The following is an 18,386-nucleotide window of genomic DNA, read 5'->3' as shown; positions in this document are numbered from 1 at the left end:
CGACACTTATTACATCGTAATATGTTGTTAAATATATACTGAACTGTCGATGTTACCATCGTTCTAATAATCTATCACACATACAAGTTCAGGTACACTGACAACATGTCAGTTGGCGCGAAAATACATTTACTAAAGTTACTGCCTGTGCACGTAGCAAAGATAGTGCACACCAAGGATACAACTTATAAGCTTTATATCGCAAAGTCTTTCCATCTGTCGACATCATACAGCTTACTAAATAGTGCTATGATTGTAATGGGCAGTAGGATAGGATGGGAATATTTATTTATAACATAATAGAGGATAATACATGTGTTATCTGTTAATAAGCTCTCACATTGACTTAAGTGCTCGTAAATGAGATGCAGAGAGAGCTCTGATATATAATACTTTGTATGCGTATAAATTTTACAAATATAAATGGCATAAAACGTTCGCCAGCAATTCAATTCCGTGTCCAGCACCTCAAATTCTGACAAAGTATCACAATGTCTCTGCACAAATACATTCTTAATTATGTATATACACTCTGTGCTTCACTTTTGTATTTTTGTGTTTAGGTGACTTTGCAGTGTTACTTGAAAATAGCCATTTACTTGAAAATAGCCATAAGGTCGAAATTGCGATAGTAACAATAATTATTTTATACAGTCAACGGCGACTATGATGTCTTTTAAGAAATATTATATGACTGTGAATCCCAACCATGAGAAGTTAATCAACTATTATTCTCTCCAGACCGATGAACTTGAGATGAACTAGCTATTGCACAGCAGCACATTTGAGCCCTTTAGTAGGAAGATTTCGATCGACGGCTCAAGATCTCTTGACCATCAGATATACTCGTGAGTTTAAATGCTGTCTCACTTTCTGCTCAAGTCCCACTGCAAGAATCACTGTTGCTCGTTGGTGAAAAGCTAGAAGGGGAACTTCTAGATTTTTTGAAGCACATGCTCGGCTCGATCTATTTTTTATTCAGTGACAATACTGTGAACAGAATGACGGTGTCGCAACGAGTAGTCACTAGTCACTCACTGTGGCTAATCTTCTTATGGTAGAGTTCGAGAAGAGAGCATTTCAGTCAGCAAAACTAAAATATTCGTGCTTTTGGCGAAATGTTCAAATGGTTCAAATGGCTCTGAGCACTATGGGACTTAATTGCTGAGGCCATCAGTCCCCTAGAACTTAAAACTACTTAAACCTAACTAACCTAAGGACATCACACACATCCATGCCCTAGGCAGGATTCGAACCTGCGACCGTAGCGGTCGTGCGGTTCCAGACTGTAGCGCCTAGAACCGCTCGGCCACTATGGCCGGCCTTGGCGAAATGTGGATGACCCCTAATCTGGCTGCACGGCACTCCATCGCTGAATGTATTGCTACAACCTCTAAATTCTTTTAATTCTAACATCAAGTTTGAGATGGACATGGAAAAAAAAAACAATGGAAAAAGGCATACTACCGTTCCTGCAAGTGCTGTTGCCGAAAAAAGAGAATGGCACCTTGGGCCAGGATGTGTACCGTAAACCAAAATAGGCAGACGTATTCTTACGGACCACTATCTGTCACTATCATTCGCAACAATAGAGCGTGCTTAGGACGTTGATTCACAGATCGGTTTCAGATAGACTATCTGGGCCAGTCAGAGTGGCCGAGCGGTTGTAGGCGCTACAGTCTGGAACCGCGTGACCGCTATGGTCGCAGGTTCTAATACTGCCTCGGGCATAGATGTGTGTGGTGTCCTTAGGTTAGTTAGGTTTAAGTAGTTCTAAGTTCTAGGGGACTGATGACCTCAGATGTTAAGTCATATAGTGCTCAGAGCCATTTGAACTATTTAGACTATCTGGGCTATGTCACCTCCATATCGTATTCCTGCAAAATGGATATTCCGAACGGAAGTTTCGTCGTGGCTTACCCCAGGCCTGTTAGACAGAGCTAGAGGAATGTGAAGAACAGAGAGGAAATGTCTTGCTATACATCGGCGGAGTTTATTAAAAAACAGAAAGATTACTGAAGAAGCATAAAGGTAAATGCGCCTTCCGTCCGTCAACGACACTCACAACTCTTCTAGGCTCCGCGATGGACAATCTTGATTTGAGAACTTTCGGTGTCTATAAGGTTCCTTGTTGCCGTGGGGAGCCATTCCTTGGACAAACTTGTCGTACCGTCAAAGACAGACATCTCGGAAGCGGCACAGGTCCATTCCAAAGACGTGATGCGGCAGCTGTTTTGTTTTCTCTTGACGTCCATCAAGTGCGTGAGATAAAGCGCTGCGGCACTAGTTACAGTATTTTGCGGTAACTGGTTTCAGGAGCGACAGACAACGCACTTGTAGTATTGTGGGACAGAGAAAAAAAAGAAGCAAGGAAGGAACGAGAAGAAGAGAGCACACAGGTCAGCGAGTGCGAGATTGCCGCCGTTTATATCGCCACTATGACGTCACCGTCGTGTAGTCGAAAGCTTTTTCCGAGTTGGCATGGTTGCCGAGCCTGTCAAACGCCCACAAAGAACGACTAGCTTATGCGTAAAGCCTGCAGTGGCAGTGGGGCATTCAAAAGGAATAGCTGCGAGCTGAATACATCTCTCTTGATAACGAGCTCTGTACTGGGGTGATAAGAATTAACGTCTCAGTTATTGCGATTGCACACAATGTGAAGCGAATTAGAAAGCAGAGGTTAAGTTACTGAGCTGCCAACATGACTTGATTATGCAACTGTTTGTATATCAGAGTGTATCATTAACGTAGAGAAGAAATTCCAAGACTCTGGAAAAGAAATTTGTGATAAGGTCTTATGGAACCAAACTGCAGAGGTCATTGATCCCTAAGTCAACATACTATTTAATCTAACTTAAACTAACTTACACTATGGGCAATACACACACACCTGTGCCCGAGGGAGGACTCGAACCCCAGACGGGGGCAGGTGCACGGACTGTGTAAAGGCGCCTAGACCGCGCGGCTACCATGACTTTCTTTAGATAGTTATGGAAAATGCAATACACCATTCAAAAGAAGTGATAAAACATTGTACAGGTCAAATATACGAAGTTTGCACAGGAACTTCTTGCGGATCAGTCCTGTTTCCACAAAGGAGTAACAGACAGAAAGCTATATTATTACATTTCAATTTTTAAAAAATGCATTCACGCGTCAGAGCTCTACCATCAAACCAAAGTTTGACCGCCGTACACACCCGTAAATGAGAAATACTGAAATACCCGCTCCCATTAAAAATGGTTCAAATGGCACTGAGCACCATGGGACTCAACTGCTGTGGTCATTAGTCCCCTAGAACTAAGTACTACTTAAACCTAACTAACCTAAGGACATCACACACATCCATGCCCGAGGCAAGATTCGAACCTGCGACCGTAGCAGTCGCACAGTTCCGGACTGCGCGCCTAGAACCGCGAGACCACCGCGGCCGGCCCCGCTCCCATTGCTGACACAATTGAGACTACTAAAGCACAAGACACCAGGTCTTGACGGTATTCATATTAGATTTTACACTAAATACATTGCAGAAAGAATCATTTCCTTACTTTTATATTCACAAGTCTCTATTCCAAATAGTCAATCACGATGGTACTCATCGAGTTCCAGAAGTCTGTCATTTTTTTCCAACAGAACAGTTTTTGCTTTCTTCCTTCGGTATCTAAAATCTGAATAGAGAGGAATCAGTTAGACTACATCCTTATAGAGAAACTATTTAGGAACTGTCTGAATACCAAAGTTACCCAGGAGCAGACATAAATTCAAACCATAACCTCACAGTGGCAGAAATACAAGTGAGTCTGAGGGGAGAGCAAAAGAAACGTTAAACTTGGAGACACTCAAGGAGGTAGGTAAGGCTTCAGATTGGAGGTCAGGTCTATGGAAAGATCGGAAAGGAGTAGACTTGAAGAAGGTGTAAATGACAAAGGGATAAAAATGAGGGAAACACTTTCCGACTTTGTCAAAGAAGTGCTGGAAGTTATAGAAACCAAAACTATCGGAAACAAATGGATAACGGAAAACATGTTAAAAAAGATAGAAGAACGAGAAAAGTGGAAAAATATTTAAAATGAAGAAAGTAAAATGAGGTAACCTACAGGTAATCGAACAATGAATTAAGAAGAGAAACTGAAGAAGCAAGAGAAAGATAAAGAGAAATTCGAGGAAATAGAAAAAATGGAGAGAGAGGAAAAGTATGAAATGGTGTACAGATTTTATAGTGAGGTAGGTTTTGAAAGTGAACGAAAAAAGGCTAACGTGGTAATAGAAAGAGTGGACAACACATTAGCCGAAGAAGCATAGGAGGTTTTGAACAGATGGCAAGAATATATACATGTCTGTATAACATAGGTCAAATACCAAGTGAAATCAAGATTGAAGAGGAGAGGAAAGTATGCCGGAAGATGGAAAGGGGTTCATCATCTTGGAAGGTGAAGTAGAAAAGGCGTTGAAGAAAATGAAGATTCGGAATGCTTGTGAAAACGATAATTTGCCAGGGGAAGTGTTGAAGAGTTTGGGAATCAGGGAAGAAAGCAAACAGTCTGCCTCTGCAATGAGATATATAACAAAAGGATATTACATCATGACCTTTTTGCAACGGTAATGGTATCAATTAAGAAAAAGAGAAATTCCAAAACATGTGGAGAGCACAGGACTGTCAGTCTAATTTCCCCTGCAGCTAAAAATTGCCGGGACTATTGAATAAAAGCTCATGTGGCAAGCCCGATAGATGGTTTGGGGAGCGCCAATTCGGTTTTACAAGAGGAAAAGAAACAAGATATGTAGGGGAAAGATATATGGGAAAAAGTAAGAGCAATTTATGCTGTTTTTATTGATTTGGAAAAAAGTTTTCAACATAGTTCTGTAGAACAAGTTGACGGATATTTTGAAGAGTAAGAAGTAGACCGTAAGGAGAGACGACTATTACAGAATCTATATTTACAACAGAAAATAGGAATGAGGACTGGGAATGAAATATTTGAAGGAAGGATCATAGGAACGGGCGTTAGGTAAGCTTGCTGTCTTTCACCTTTTTTGTTCAACTTATACCCGGAAGAAACTATAGCGAAAGTCTTAGATGGAAAAGAGGAGTATGTATTGGTGGGAATAGAATAAAATGTTTTACATTTACTGATGGTATGGTAATAGTGGTAGAATGTAAACGAACTGTAAATGAAATGCTAAAAGATGTGAATGAAGTTTGAGTGAAATACGGGATGAAAATCAGTACAGCAAAAACAAAGGGTAATGTGAACAGAATAGGAAGGAGACTGTCAAATATTAAGATAACGTATTACAAGCCAATAAGAGAATTTAAATAGCTTGCATGCACGATCACTGAACACATGAGATGTGATTAGGTGGTGAAAACCCGCACTTCTGTATTGAAGGAGGCATTAAATAGAAAGAGGAGATAATTATGTCGCAAACTAGACAAAGGTCTGAGATAAAGGCTTGGACAGTGTTTTGCCTGGAATGTGGTACTCTATGGGGCAGTGACATGGGCACTGAGGGGAGACGACGAAAAAACGCTAGAACCATTTGAATAGATGTGGAGGAGAATGGAGTAGAAAAGCAGGATGAAAAAAAGGCTTTGTGGGAGGAGGAGGCTGGTGCAGGCTATAAAAGAAAGGAAGAAGATCTGGATAGAACATTCGTTGCGAGTGCGAGCTGACAGACGCTCTGCAAGGACTAGTTTGTTAGAGGAGACTTGAGAGGATGAAGATACAAGGTGACAGAAGACACAAAGGGTAGCATTGAGTGTTACCATTTGAAAGCTTGCCTTTGTGCATAACACTAATGATGATGGTATGCAATGACAGACAGATATTTTGTCCCCATCCATATAACGATGCCATTAGATTTTCACATTATTATTCTGAAATATTGTCTGTCTAATGTTTTTGGTCCACAGACAACAGTGCAGCACAAATGGCGCTCTCTGCTTCCCCATATTTACAATTTCATTTTTTATTCTTTCATGTGTTCATTCATACAAGACAGCTATAATCTCAACAGTTTCACAGATCTTCGTGAGTCCGTCACCAGTACCCCACGACCTGTCTACATCTACATCTACATGATTACTCTGCAATTCACATTTAAGGGCTTGGCAGAGGGTTCATCGAACCACAGTGATACTATCTCCCTACCATTCCACTCCCGAACAGCGCGCGGGAAAAACGAACACCTAAACCTTTCTGTTCGAGCTCTGATTTCTCTTATTTTATTTTGATGATCATTTCTACCTATGTAGGTTGGGCTCAACAAAATATTTGCGCATTCGGAAGAGAAAGTTGGTGACTGAAATTTCGTAAATACACTCCTGGAAATTGAAATCAGAACACCGTGAATTCATTGTCCCAGGAAGGGGAAACTTTATTGACACATTCCTGGGGTCAGATACATCACATGATCACACTGACAGAACCACAGGCACATAGACACAGGCAACACAGCATGCACAATGTCGGCACTAGTACAGTGTATATCCACCTTTCGCAGCAATGCAGGCTGCTATTCTCCAATGGAGACGATCGTAGAGATGCTGGATGTAGTCCTGTGGAACGGCTTGGCATGCCATTTCCACCTGGCGCCTCAGTTGGACCAGCGTTCGTGCTGGACGTGCAGACCGCGTGAGACGACGCTTCATCCAGTCCCAAACATGCTCAATGGGGGACAGATCCGGAGATCTTGCTGGTCAGGGTAGTTGACTTACACCTCCTAGAGCACGTTGGGTGGCACGCGATGCATGCGGACGTGCATTGTCCTGTTGGAACAGCAAGTTCCCTTGCCGGTCTAGGAATGGTAGAACGATGGGTTCGATGACGGTTTGGATGTACCGTGCACTATTCAGTGACCCCTCGGCGATCACCAGAGGTGTACGGCCAGTGTAGGAGATCGCTCCCCACACCATGATGCCGGGTGTTGGCCCTGTGTGCCTCGGTCGTATGCAGTCCTGATTGTGGCGCTCACCTGCAGGCCGCCAAACACGCATACGACCATCATTGGCACCAAGGCAGAAGCGACTCTCATCGCTGAAGACGACACGTCTCCATTCGTCCCTCCATTCACGCCTGTCGCGACACCACTGGAGGCGGGCTGCACGATGTTGGGGCGTGAGCGGAAGACGGCCTAACGGTGTGCGGGACCGTAGCCCAGCTTCATGGAGACGGTTGCGAATGGTCCTCGCCGATACCCCAGGAGCAACAGTGTCCCTAATTTGCTGGGAAGTGGCGGTGCGGTCCCCTATGGCACTGCGTAGGATCCTACGGTCTTGGCGTGCATGCGTGCGTCGCTGCGGTCCGGTTCCAGGTCGACGGGCACGTGCACCTTCCGCCGACCACTGGCGACAACATCGATGTACGGTGGAGACCTCACGCCCCACGTGTTGAGCAATTCGGCGGTACGTCCACCCGGCCTCCCGCATGCCCACTATACGCCCTCGCTCAAAGTCCGTCAATTGCACATACGGTTCACGTCCACGCTGTCGCGGCATGCTACCAGTGTTAAAGACTGCGATGGAGCTCCGTATGCCACGGCAAACTGGCTGACACTGACGGCGGCGGTGCACAAATGCTGCGCAGCTAGCGCCATTCTACGGCCAACACCGCGGTTCCTGGTATGTCCGCTGTGCCGTGCGTGTGATCATTGATTGTACAGCCCTCTCGCAGTGTCCGGAGCAAGTATGGTGGGTCTGACACACCGGTGTCAATGTGTTCTTTTTTCCATTTCCAGGAGTGTAGATCTCGCCGCGGCGAAAAACGTCTTTGCTTCAATGTCTTCCATCCCAACTCGCGTATCATATCTGCCACACTCTCTCCCCTATTACGTGATAATACATAACGAGCTGCCCTTTTTTGCACTCTTTCGATGTCCTCCGTCAATCCCATCTGGTAACGACCCCACACCACGCAGCAATATTCTAACAGAGGACGAACGAGTGTAGTGTAAGCTGTCTCTTTAGTGGTCTTGTTGCATCGTCTGTGTCCTGGAAATGAAACGCAACCTTTGGCTCGCCTTCCCCACAATATTATCTATGTGGTCTTTCCAACTGAAGTTGTTCGTAATTTTGAGACCCAGGTGCTTAGTTGAATTGACAGCCTTGAGAATTGTACTGTTTATCGAGTAATCGAATTCCAACGGATTTCTTTTGGAACTCATGTGGATCACCTCACACTTTTCGTTATTTAGCGTCAACTGCCACCTGCCACACCATACTGCAATCTTTTCTGAATCGCTTTGCAACTGATACTGGTCTTCGGATGACCTTACTAGACGGTAAATTACAGCATCATCTGTCGTTCGATCGTCTCTCCAGAACTTGTCAGTTATGTAGTGACACTACGACTACGCTTAAAGTCATACACTGGTGAGCCGAAACATTAAGACCACTACTCTCCGCGATACTTAATGACGACTGGTGGAGTTTCGGCCACGTCACACAGTAACGAAAACACAATGACACAAAAAAAAAAAAAACACGAAGAAGGAACGCGCAACATAAACAAACGTTGATAGGCCTGTTTCTACATCTGAAACATAATGTCTATTAAAATTTCGCGCCAGTCGCATATGAGTGACGCTCGTAGCGCCAGTATGAGGATGTAGATCAGGTTTGCTTTAAATACACGCTGTAAGTGCGGCGGTCGTTGAGATTAGACGTGGCGCCATTATCACCACCTCGTGTGACTGAACGAAGTCGTGTAATAGAGCTACGAGAAGCTGGATATTCCTTCTGCTATACTGAAGAAAGACTTGGCTGGAATGTAGCCACTGTACTTTACTGGAGGCAGTGGTGGTCTCGAGAATGTTCGGTCGCAAGAAGACCGCAGTCCGGACGGCCAAGTGGCACTATCAAGAGAGAAGACAGACCATGTTTGGCGTATGGCTCTGGTGCATCGTATTGCGTCCGCAGCAAAATTTGAGCAGCAGTTGGAACCACAATGACACAACAAACTGTTGCAGGACAACTGCGAGCCAAAACACTTGTTCCGTGCATTCCACTGGCCCCAATCACCGACATTTGTGACTTCAGTGGTGAAAAAAAAAAAAAAAAAAAAAAAAAAAAAATGCTCTGAGCACTATGGGACTTAACTTCTGAGGTCATCAGTTCCCTAGAACTTAGAACTACTTAAACCTAACTAACCTAAGAACATCACACGCATCCATGCCCGAGGCAGTATTCGAACCTGCGACCGTAGCGGTCGCGCGGTTCCAGACTGTAACGCCCAGAACCGCTCGGCCACATCGGCCGGCTCAGTGGTGTCAAACGAGAGCTTCTTAGAATGCAGACTGGAGGTCTGCTGTGTTTTCTGATGAAAGCTGGTTCTGCCTCGCTGCCAGTGATGGCCGTGTGTTGGTAACTTAGAGTAACTTAGAAGTAGATATCCTCGGAATAGTGAAACAGCTTAAATCACTTAATAAAAGCAAATCTTGCGGTCCAGACTGCATACCAATTAGGTTCCTTTCAGAGTATGATGATGCAATATCTCAATACTTAACAATCATGTGCAACCGCTCGGTCGACGAAAGATTCGTACCCAAAGACTGGAAAGTTGCACATGTGAAACCAATATTCAAGAAAGGTAGTAGGGGTAATCCACTAAATTACAAGCCCGCATCATTAACGTCGATATGATTTCTACTTATAAAGCGACTGGTTGCAGTCTGCACAAAAATTAACAGAACGGTTCTACATCCCCCTTAACTCGTGGGACCTAAAGCATGGTCGTTTTCAGTGCCGAAACCGCTCCAACATGCGCAGTGGCCGAACAGTGCGCACATCACAAAGACAGAAAACGTGCCTCTGCATTGTTCCTGGTTATCTCGACAGATTCCGCTCCTCTGCGGTGAGTCAGTGCTTCCCCTTCCTCCTGGCCTACATTTCTTCCGGAGTACCGCAGACAGTACACAGTGGAGTCACTAACCTTTCCCTCACTCCACAGTAGACGCCTGCTTCTGTCGTTTGCTACGATTTCCTCTCCTGTACCAGCCAACCTCTTCAACTCAGAGTAGCACTTGCGCCGAAAATCCTGTTATTTGTTGGGTGTATCCAAATCGCTGTCTTCTCATACAGTTTTTAATCTGTACAGCTCGCTCCAGTACGATGAAAGTTTTCCTTAAAGTCTTTACGCATGTCCTATCAATCTGTCCCTTCTTCTTATCGCAAGCTATACACTTTTTCCTTTCCTCATCGCTTTTATGGACAACTTCCTCAGTTGTTATCAGTCCACAAAATTTTCGACGTCTCTCTATAGCACCACATCTCAAACGCTTCAGTTCTCTTCTTTGCCGGTTTTTCCACAGTTCAGGACTCACTATCATACAGTGCTATGCGCCAAACGTACGTTCTCAGAAATTCTTCCTCTTATTAAGGTCAGCATTTGATAAAAATAGATGCCTTTCGGCCAAGAATGCCCCGTTTCCCAGATCTAATCTGCTCCTTGCTTCGTCCATCAGAAGTTATTTTGCTTCCAAGATAACAAAATTCCTTTATTTCGTCTACTTCGCGGACCGCAGTTTTGATGTTAAGTTTGCAGCTAATCTTATTTCTGCTACTCGTCATTGCTCTCGTCTTTCTTTGATTTACTCTAAATCCGTACCATGTCCTCATTAGACTATTGATTCTGTTCAACACATCGTACAATTTCTTGCTCATTTTCATTGAGGGCAGCAATATCATCAGTAAATTATATCATTGACACCCCGCCAACTGAATTTTTGTACTCGCACTCCTGAATCTTTCATTTCCGTCATTCAGTTGTTGATCAGTTAAGGAGAAAGACTGCATCTCTGTATTACACTAATTGAATCGCGATTCGTTGTTGGTCTTCTATTTCCCCTCCATATTTTTATTATTTGTTTATTTATTTACACGTCTAGTTCCGTAGGACCAAATTGAGGAGCAAATCTCCAAGGTCATGGAACGTGTCAGTACATGAAATTACAACATAAAAGTAGTAACAGATGAAAATAAAATGTTTATGAAACCAAAAAAGCCAGGCCACAAGTTTAAGTAAACGCATCAGACTCAGCTTAATTGTTCAAGGAAGTCCTCAACAGAATAGAAGGATTGACCCATGAGGGAACTCTTCAGTTTCGATTTGAAAGCGCATGGATTTTTTTTATTATTGTGGTGGCTTATTGAAAATGGATGCAGCAATATACTGCACACCTTCCTGCACAAGAGTTAAGGAAGTGCGAACCAAATGCAGATTAGATTTCTGCCGAGTATTAACTGAGTGAAAGCTGCTAATTCTTGGGAATAAGCTGATATTGTTAACTAGTAACGACAGCAAAGAATATTTGTATTGGGAGGCCAATGTCAAAATACCCAGATTAGTGGACAGGGGTCGAAAAGAGGTTTGCGAGCTTACACCACTTATTGCACGAACTGCCCGTTTCTGAGCCAAAAATATCATTTTAGAATGGGAAGAGTTACCCCAAAATATAATTCCATACGACATAAGCGAATGGAAATAAGCAAAGTGGACTCATTTTCGTGTCGAACGATCGCTTACTTCAGATATCGTTCGAATAGTAAAAATGGCAGCATTAAGTCTTTGAACAAGATCCGGAATGTGGGCTTTCCACGAAAGACTACTATCTATCTATCTATCTATCTATGTGAAGACCTAGAAATTTGAACTGTTCAGTTTCACTAATCATATGCCCATTCTGTGAAATTAAAACGTCGGGTTTTGTTGAATTGTGTGTTATAAACTGGAAAAACTGGATTTTATGTGGTTTAGCTGTAGTTTATTTTCTACAAACCATGAACTTATGTCATGAGCTGCACTGTTACACACAACAAGCTTTACTACCAAGCTAGTGTCATCAGCAAACAGAAATATTTTAGAATTACCCGCAATGCTAGGGGGCATATAAATAAGGGAGTGGTCGCAACACTGATCCCTGCCCCCCCCCCCCCCCCCCGCCACACACACACATCATCACCATTTGAGCAACCTCCACTCAGACCCCTCATCACACCCATTCTCATTTTGTGGGACTACATTAAAGACTGAGCTGAAAATAGCCATTCAGAAGGTCATCGATGACATCGATGTTCCGACACTTCAATGGGTGACGCAAAATTTCGCTATTCGTCTGCGACACATCATCGCCAATGAAAGCAGGCGTATCAAACATGTCATAACCAAAATCTGGATATCTGTAATGACGTTTACGTGTTAAATAATGTGTGTGTACACCGCAGTTTGTAACTAATTTACGTTTTCTTTCGTACAGTTCAATAATTGTCACCCTGTAAATTATCCGTTTTTCCTTCCGCCTATTTCCCTGAGAATTGCGAACGTATTGGATCATTTTACATCGTCGAACGATTTTTCAAGGTTGACAAGTCCTATGAACATCTGATTTTTCTTGTCTTGCTTCCATTATAAATCGCAACATCAGAACTGCCTCTCTAGTGCAGTTGCCTTTCCGAAAGCTAAACTGATCGCAGTTTACAATATTCTCAAATTACCTTTTCCATTCAACTGTGTATTGTTGTTGTCAGCAACTTCAATGCATGAGCTGTTAAGCTAATGTGCTATGATTCTCGCTTTTATTTGCACTCACTATATTCGCGACTGCGTTGGTGATATTGTTCCGAAAGTGAGGTGGTATGTCTCCAGTCTCATACATTCTATTCACCAACTGTTGCTACTTTGCCCAATAGTTTTAGATATTCCGAACAAATGTTACCTACGCCTTCTGCCTTATTTTATTGCACAGTCTTCTAAAGCTCTGTGAAACTCTTAAACTCTTCTGTGTCTTTCAAATCGGCTCCCATTTGTTCTATCTAGTTATCGGCTACTTCCTCCCCCTCGTATATGCGTCCGGTGCCCTGTTTCCTTCTGTTCATTGTCACCGTTCCGTTAAACAGAACAATTCCTTTTCCACACTTAATACTGCCGATTTTATTTTTATGCCACCGAGCTGTTGTTTTGGCTTTTCTCTGTGCTGAACCAGTCCTTCAGGCAACCATTTGTTTTTAGAGTTCTTCATTCTTCTTGGAGCCAATTCGCTTTATCTCGCCTGCGCGTTCCTATTTATTTCATTCTTAAGTGATTTATATTTCTGTATTACCGCCTTTTATTGATCATTTTTGAAGTTCCTTCTTTCGCCGTCAATTGATTTTCTCTATTACTCGAGGTATATTTGTTTTAAACATTTGTCGAAAATGACTGCAAACAGCCGTTAAGTAATGTATAAAATCCATATTTGAATCATCAGCTGTTTTTATTTTAAACCCAAATTCTATCGGTTTCGGTCTTGGACCATCTTCACGGATGAAGGGTTAGAATGGTTTAAGCCACCATTATAGTCATTATTTAAAATGTGTAGTGCATGACATGAATGTAAGTATACGAGACAGGGCTTAAAAATCAAAGTGAGCTGCACTTTTTCACTGCTCATAAATGTCTGTCGTTATTCCATGCTGATGGAGGGTCACCGTCAACAATGGTACATGCTCTTACACACACCGAGGCGAGGTTCGGAGTTTAAATCAGTAAATACTTTGGTGACAGGTTACTATTTGCTACCCCTTCCCTTCTCTTGTTGGCCAAATACTAGTATGCAAAGTTCTTCCACGATCAGGAATCGAACAGGCTCCGTCCTGGTCAAGCGCTTCCTCGTCTACGGAAGTGAGCTGGCAGTTGTTAATGATGTCAAGAAAAATTTCAGCTCTCCAAGAATGTCCTATAGTACAGGCTACTGGTTTCGGGGGAAAATCCTTCATCTAATTACTCCTGCTCCTTCAGCAGGGTTCGAGCAGGAACACCTGGGGAAAGGTTTACTGGTTATTGGGGGCTCCAATGTTAGGTGCGTTATGGAGCCCCTTAGGCAGATAACGTTCACGGCTGGAAAGAAAACTAAGGTGCTCTTGTTTATGTCTGCCGGGGACGCCTCATCCGAGTGTGGAGGCAACCTTGCCGGTGGCTATCGAGCGTGCAGGGTGCACTCGTCTGCAAGTCGCGGCTCACGTGGGCACCAACGATACCTGTCGCATAGGTTCTGAGGCGATCCTCAGTTCGTACAGGCGGCTATCAGAGGTGCTGAAGACTGCTGGCCTCGCCCGCGGGTTGCAAGCAGAGCTCGCAATTTGCTACTCTTTGATAATTTGTAACTTATTAATGGCAGTACTCACTTTTCTGAAAAAACCTTTGCCTATCTTTCTCATCTTTCGTCCCGGCCTCGGGAACATACGTGGAATTCATATTCAAATATCAGTACTTAATAATGACTAATAATATCAATAATAACTTTTAGCTTTGATTAACTCTACTTCTTTATATGGACAATTTCAGAGTATGCATGACGTCGCTGCGGCTTGACAGTGTGACATTCCAGTATGTCAACATGGCATTTTCTTTTGCAGTGATGCAGTGTGGCTTCGCCTGTTTGGAAGCCGGTGCTGTGCGATCGAAGAACGTCACCAACATCATAATGAAGAACCTGATGGACATATGTAAGCGCAACACTGCCTACTTACAATACTGTATATTGTTTTGTCTGACACGTGAATCTTTTACACAAATGAACGAAAACCTGTTCTAACTTAAAATGAGAGTATTCTGTAGGTAAACGATAGCAGAATAGAAAATCAACGACAATCGCACAACAGAAGAAAGCCATCTGGATTTGATGAAATATATTTTCCATCCCAAAACGATTATTTGAAACAGTCAGCCTCCTTAGCTTGCTGGCACGGTAGCTCAGCGTCTTCGATCAAAGGGCTAGCTGCCCTCTGTAATGAAAAACTGAGTCAAATATTCAAAGAACAACTTCCACAGCTGTCATGTTACGTCCGCCCACATCAAATGCAGAGAACAATAACGATAAAAAAAGCTGAATGGTCAGCGCGTCTGACCGTCGTGCAGCGCGCCCGGGTTCGACTCCTGGCGGGGTCAGAGATTTTCTCCGTCGAGAACTGGGTGCTGTGTTGTTCTCATAATCATCGACACGTCAGTCGCCCAATGTGCGTCAACAGAAAAGACTTGCAACTCTGCACTCAAACTTTCCAGGATGGGGACTCCCCGCGATCAGTGCCTTGCGATCATTCTTTCGATGTGAAATAGCGTGCTATCCGTTTGTCAGCAGATTGTCGCTGCAACAGCGGAGCATTTCACGCAATCGGAAAAAGGCGCTGGTCGTTTGTTTTTCCAAGAGCCATAGTCGGTCAGATAGGTTTAATTACAGACGTACACCGCTACGTCAGTCTGTTGTAGTATTGTGGGGAACAAAGGTCACCAAATAGACATTAAGACGGATCGGACAAACAAGGATCTTTTCGAAACTCATCTCGTTCTCTTCGCACATGACATATATACGACTGTACATGACAGTGCTAAATATAGTATAAGTATCTTATTACATAAAATTATATATACACTGTTATTTTTATTTTCAAGCCCAGTCTTATGTATTTATTGTTCCTGACTATTTTTCGAGCGCCTTCAAAGTACATATGGTTTCATCTTTAGGCGCATAGCATACTAATGGATGTACACTACTGGCCATTAAAATTTCTACACTACGAAGATGACGTGCTACAGACACGAAATTAACCGACAGGAAGAAGATGCTGTGATATGCAAATGATTAGCTTTTCAGAGCATTCAAACAAGGTTGCCGCCGGTGGTGACACCTACAACGTGCTGACATGAGAAAGGTTTCCAACCGATTTCTCATACACAAACAGCAGTTGACCGGCATTGCCTGGTGAAACGTTGTTGTGATGCCTCGTGTAAGTAGGAGAAATGCTTACAATCACGATTCCGACTTTGATAAAGGTCGGATTCTAGCCTACCGCGATTGGGATTTATCGTATCGCGACATTGCTGCTCGCATTGTTCGAGATCCAACGACTGTTAGCAGAATATGGAAACGGTGGCTTCAGGAGGGTAATACGGAACGCGGTGCTGGATCCCAACGGCCTCGTATCACTAGCAGTCGAGATGACAGGCACCTTATCCGCATGGCTGTAACGGATCGTGCCGCCACGTCTCGATCCCTGAGTCAACAGATGGGGACGTTTGTAAGCCAACAACCATCTGCACGAACAGTTCGACGACGTTTGCAGCAGCATGGACTATCAGCTCGGAGACCATGGCTGCGGTTACCCCTGACGCTGCATCACAGACAGGAGCGCCTGCTATGGTGTACTCAACAACGAACCTGGGTGCACGAATGGCAAAACATCATTCTTTCGGGTGAATCCGGATTCTGTTTACAGCGTCATGATGGTCGCATCCGTGTTTGGCGACGTCGCGGTGAACGCACATTGGAAGCGTGTACTCGTCATCGCCATACTGACGTATCAACCGCCGTGATGGTATGGGGTGCCATTGGTTACACGTCTCGGTCACCTCTTGTTCGCACTGACGGCATTTTGAATAATGGACGTTACATTTTAGATGTGTTACGACCCGTGGCTCTTCCCTTCATTCGATCCCTGCGAAACCCCACATTTCAGCAGGATAATGCACGACCGCATGTTGCAGGTCCTGTACGGGCCTTTATGGATACAGAAAATGTTCGAATTCTGCCCTGGCCAGCACATTCTCCAGATCTCTCATCAATTGAAAACGTCTGGTCAATGGTGGCCGAGCGTCTGGCTCGTCACAATACGCCAGTCACTACCCTTGATGAACTGTGGTATCGTGTTGAAGCTGCATGGGCAGCTGTACCTGTACACGCCATCCAAGCTGTGTTTGACCCAACTGGCCAGGCGTATCAAGGCCGTTTTTATGGCCAGAGGTGGTTGTTCTGGGTACTGATTTCTCAGGATGTATGCACCCAAATTGCGTGAAAATGTAATCACATGTCAGTTCTAGTATAATATATTTGTCCAATGAATACCCATTTATCATCGACATTTCTTTTTGGTGTAGCTATTTTAATGACCAGTAGTGTATTTATCCTCTCTTATTTTTATTTTCAACCCCAGTCTTATGTATTTATTGATTTTGACTGTTTTCGAGCGCCTTCAAAGTACATATGGTTTCATCTTTAGGCTCGTAGCATACTAATCGATGTACTACACATGCGTATATGTGTTTGGTCACCATAAGGAACCACCATAGTAAGTTTTAAATCATAACTAAGAACGCATTGCGATTTAATACTTGCTGTTGACTTCATCTGATATGAGATTCAGTGTTTTGACTTAATATTTGATTAATGCACAGATGCCTTGCGATGAGGTACATAGATTACCACGCTAGGTTCCTGAAGATAAAAAACAATAAATAACGCTGGTTGAAGATATGAAATAATAGAACAAAATGAGTAGTTTTTCTCCCCCACAATAAGATGTTAAAAATAATAAAAGACTATAAATAGTTTTTATTCTCCGTAATAAAGTGATACCGTGTGACATTAATGGGGGACAATCCATGATCAGAGACGCATTTCGACAGGGGGCTGTTTAAGATGCCTGCGCGGTGCTCAACAAACTCGAATGGCAGACGCTACAAGAGAGGCGTTTGCATAACAGTGGAGTTTACTGCTGAAATTCAGAGAGCGTACGTTCCAAAGAGAATCACGTAACACATTGCTTCCTCGCATATACATACACTGTACGCCCTGTTCTGACACTCCTGCTCCTAGCGGTGCACTTTACAACTACGCTATGGCACGTATTATGCTCTATCCACTAAAATGTGTTATCTTTCTTCGCGTCTTCTAGTTACCTTAGAGTTGTCTTTTGAACCACTAGAGGTACTTACGATTAACCCTGTACTTTCCGAAAGCACCACGCGCTGCGGTAAGAATGAAACAGAAAAGATCAAGGTATGAACAGCGCCTTCCAGAATGGGTCGTTTTAGTGTTCGAGAGAGCATCGCAAAAATACAAATCCAACCCCAGTGTCAGACGCTACAAGAGAAGCGTTGTGCATCTCGGATAAGTTTACAAGAGAAATACCAAGGCTGTATGTTCCTGGAAGAGTAAACCAAACATTTTAAGTAGCCTGTTTAGGTTTTTATGTTGGTAACGCCACGTAGCGTTCTGTATGAAAATCACTGACTGTGCTGTGTGCAATCTGTGGCTGGTTGGCATTGTTGGAATATTCGTTATTGTAGTGTTGGGTAGTTGGATGTGAATAGCGCGTAGCGTTGTGCAGTTGGAGGTGAGTTGCCAGCAGCGACGGATGTGGGGACAGAGATGGCAGAGTTTTGAGCGAGGACGATCTGGACGTCTGTCCGTCAGAAAAAGGAAATTTGTAATACTGGATATCATGAACTGATTATATATAACGACTTTTCAACATTATTAAGGTAAATACATTGATTGTTCTCTATCAAAATCTTTCATTTGCTAACTATGCCTATCTGTAGATAGTGCCTTCAGTAGTTAGAATTTTTTATTTAGAT

At 43.5% G+C, this 18,386-nt stretch overlaps 1 protein-coding gene across 1 annotated transcript in view; it reads left to right on the top strand.

Annotated features, from left to right (window-relative positions):
* The window catches only part of LOC126334687 (putative ammonium transporter 1), a 330,161-nt gene that overhangs the window by 113,145 nt on the left and 198,630 nt on the right, over window positions 1–18,386 (top strand). The window contains exon 3 of the mRNA XM_049997174.1: window positions 14,390–14,479. Coding sequence (XP_049853131.1) covers window positions 14,390–14,479 — 90 coding nt within the window. The remainder of the gene's footprint in view (window positions 1–14,389; window positions 14,480–18,386) is intronic.

The sequence above is a fragment of the Schistocerca gregaria genome, chromosome 1 (assembly GCF_023897955.1).
Source record: "Schistocerca gregaria isolate iqSchGreg1 chromosome 1, iqSchGreg1.2, whole genome shotgun sequence".
In the NCBI taxonomy this organism is placed as follows: Eukaryota; Metazoa; Arthropoda; class Insecta; order Orthoptera; family Acrididae; genus Schistocerca; species Schistocerca gregaria.
The sequence above is the reverse complement of the archived record's forward strand: the minus strand, read 5'-3'. Positions and strand labels throughout refer to the sequence as shown.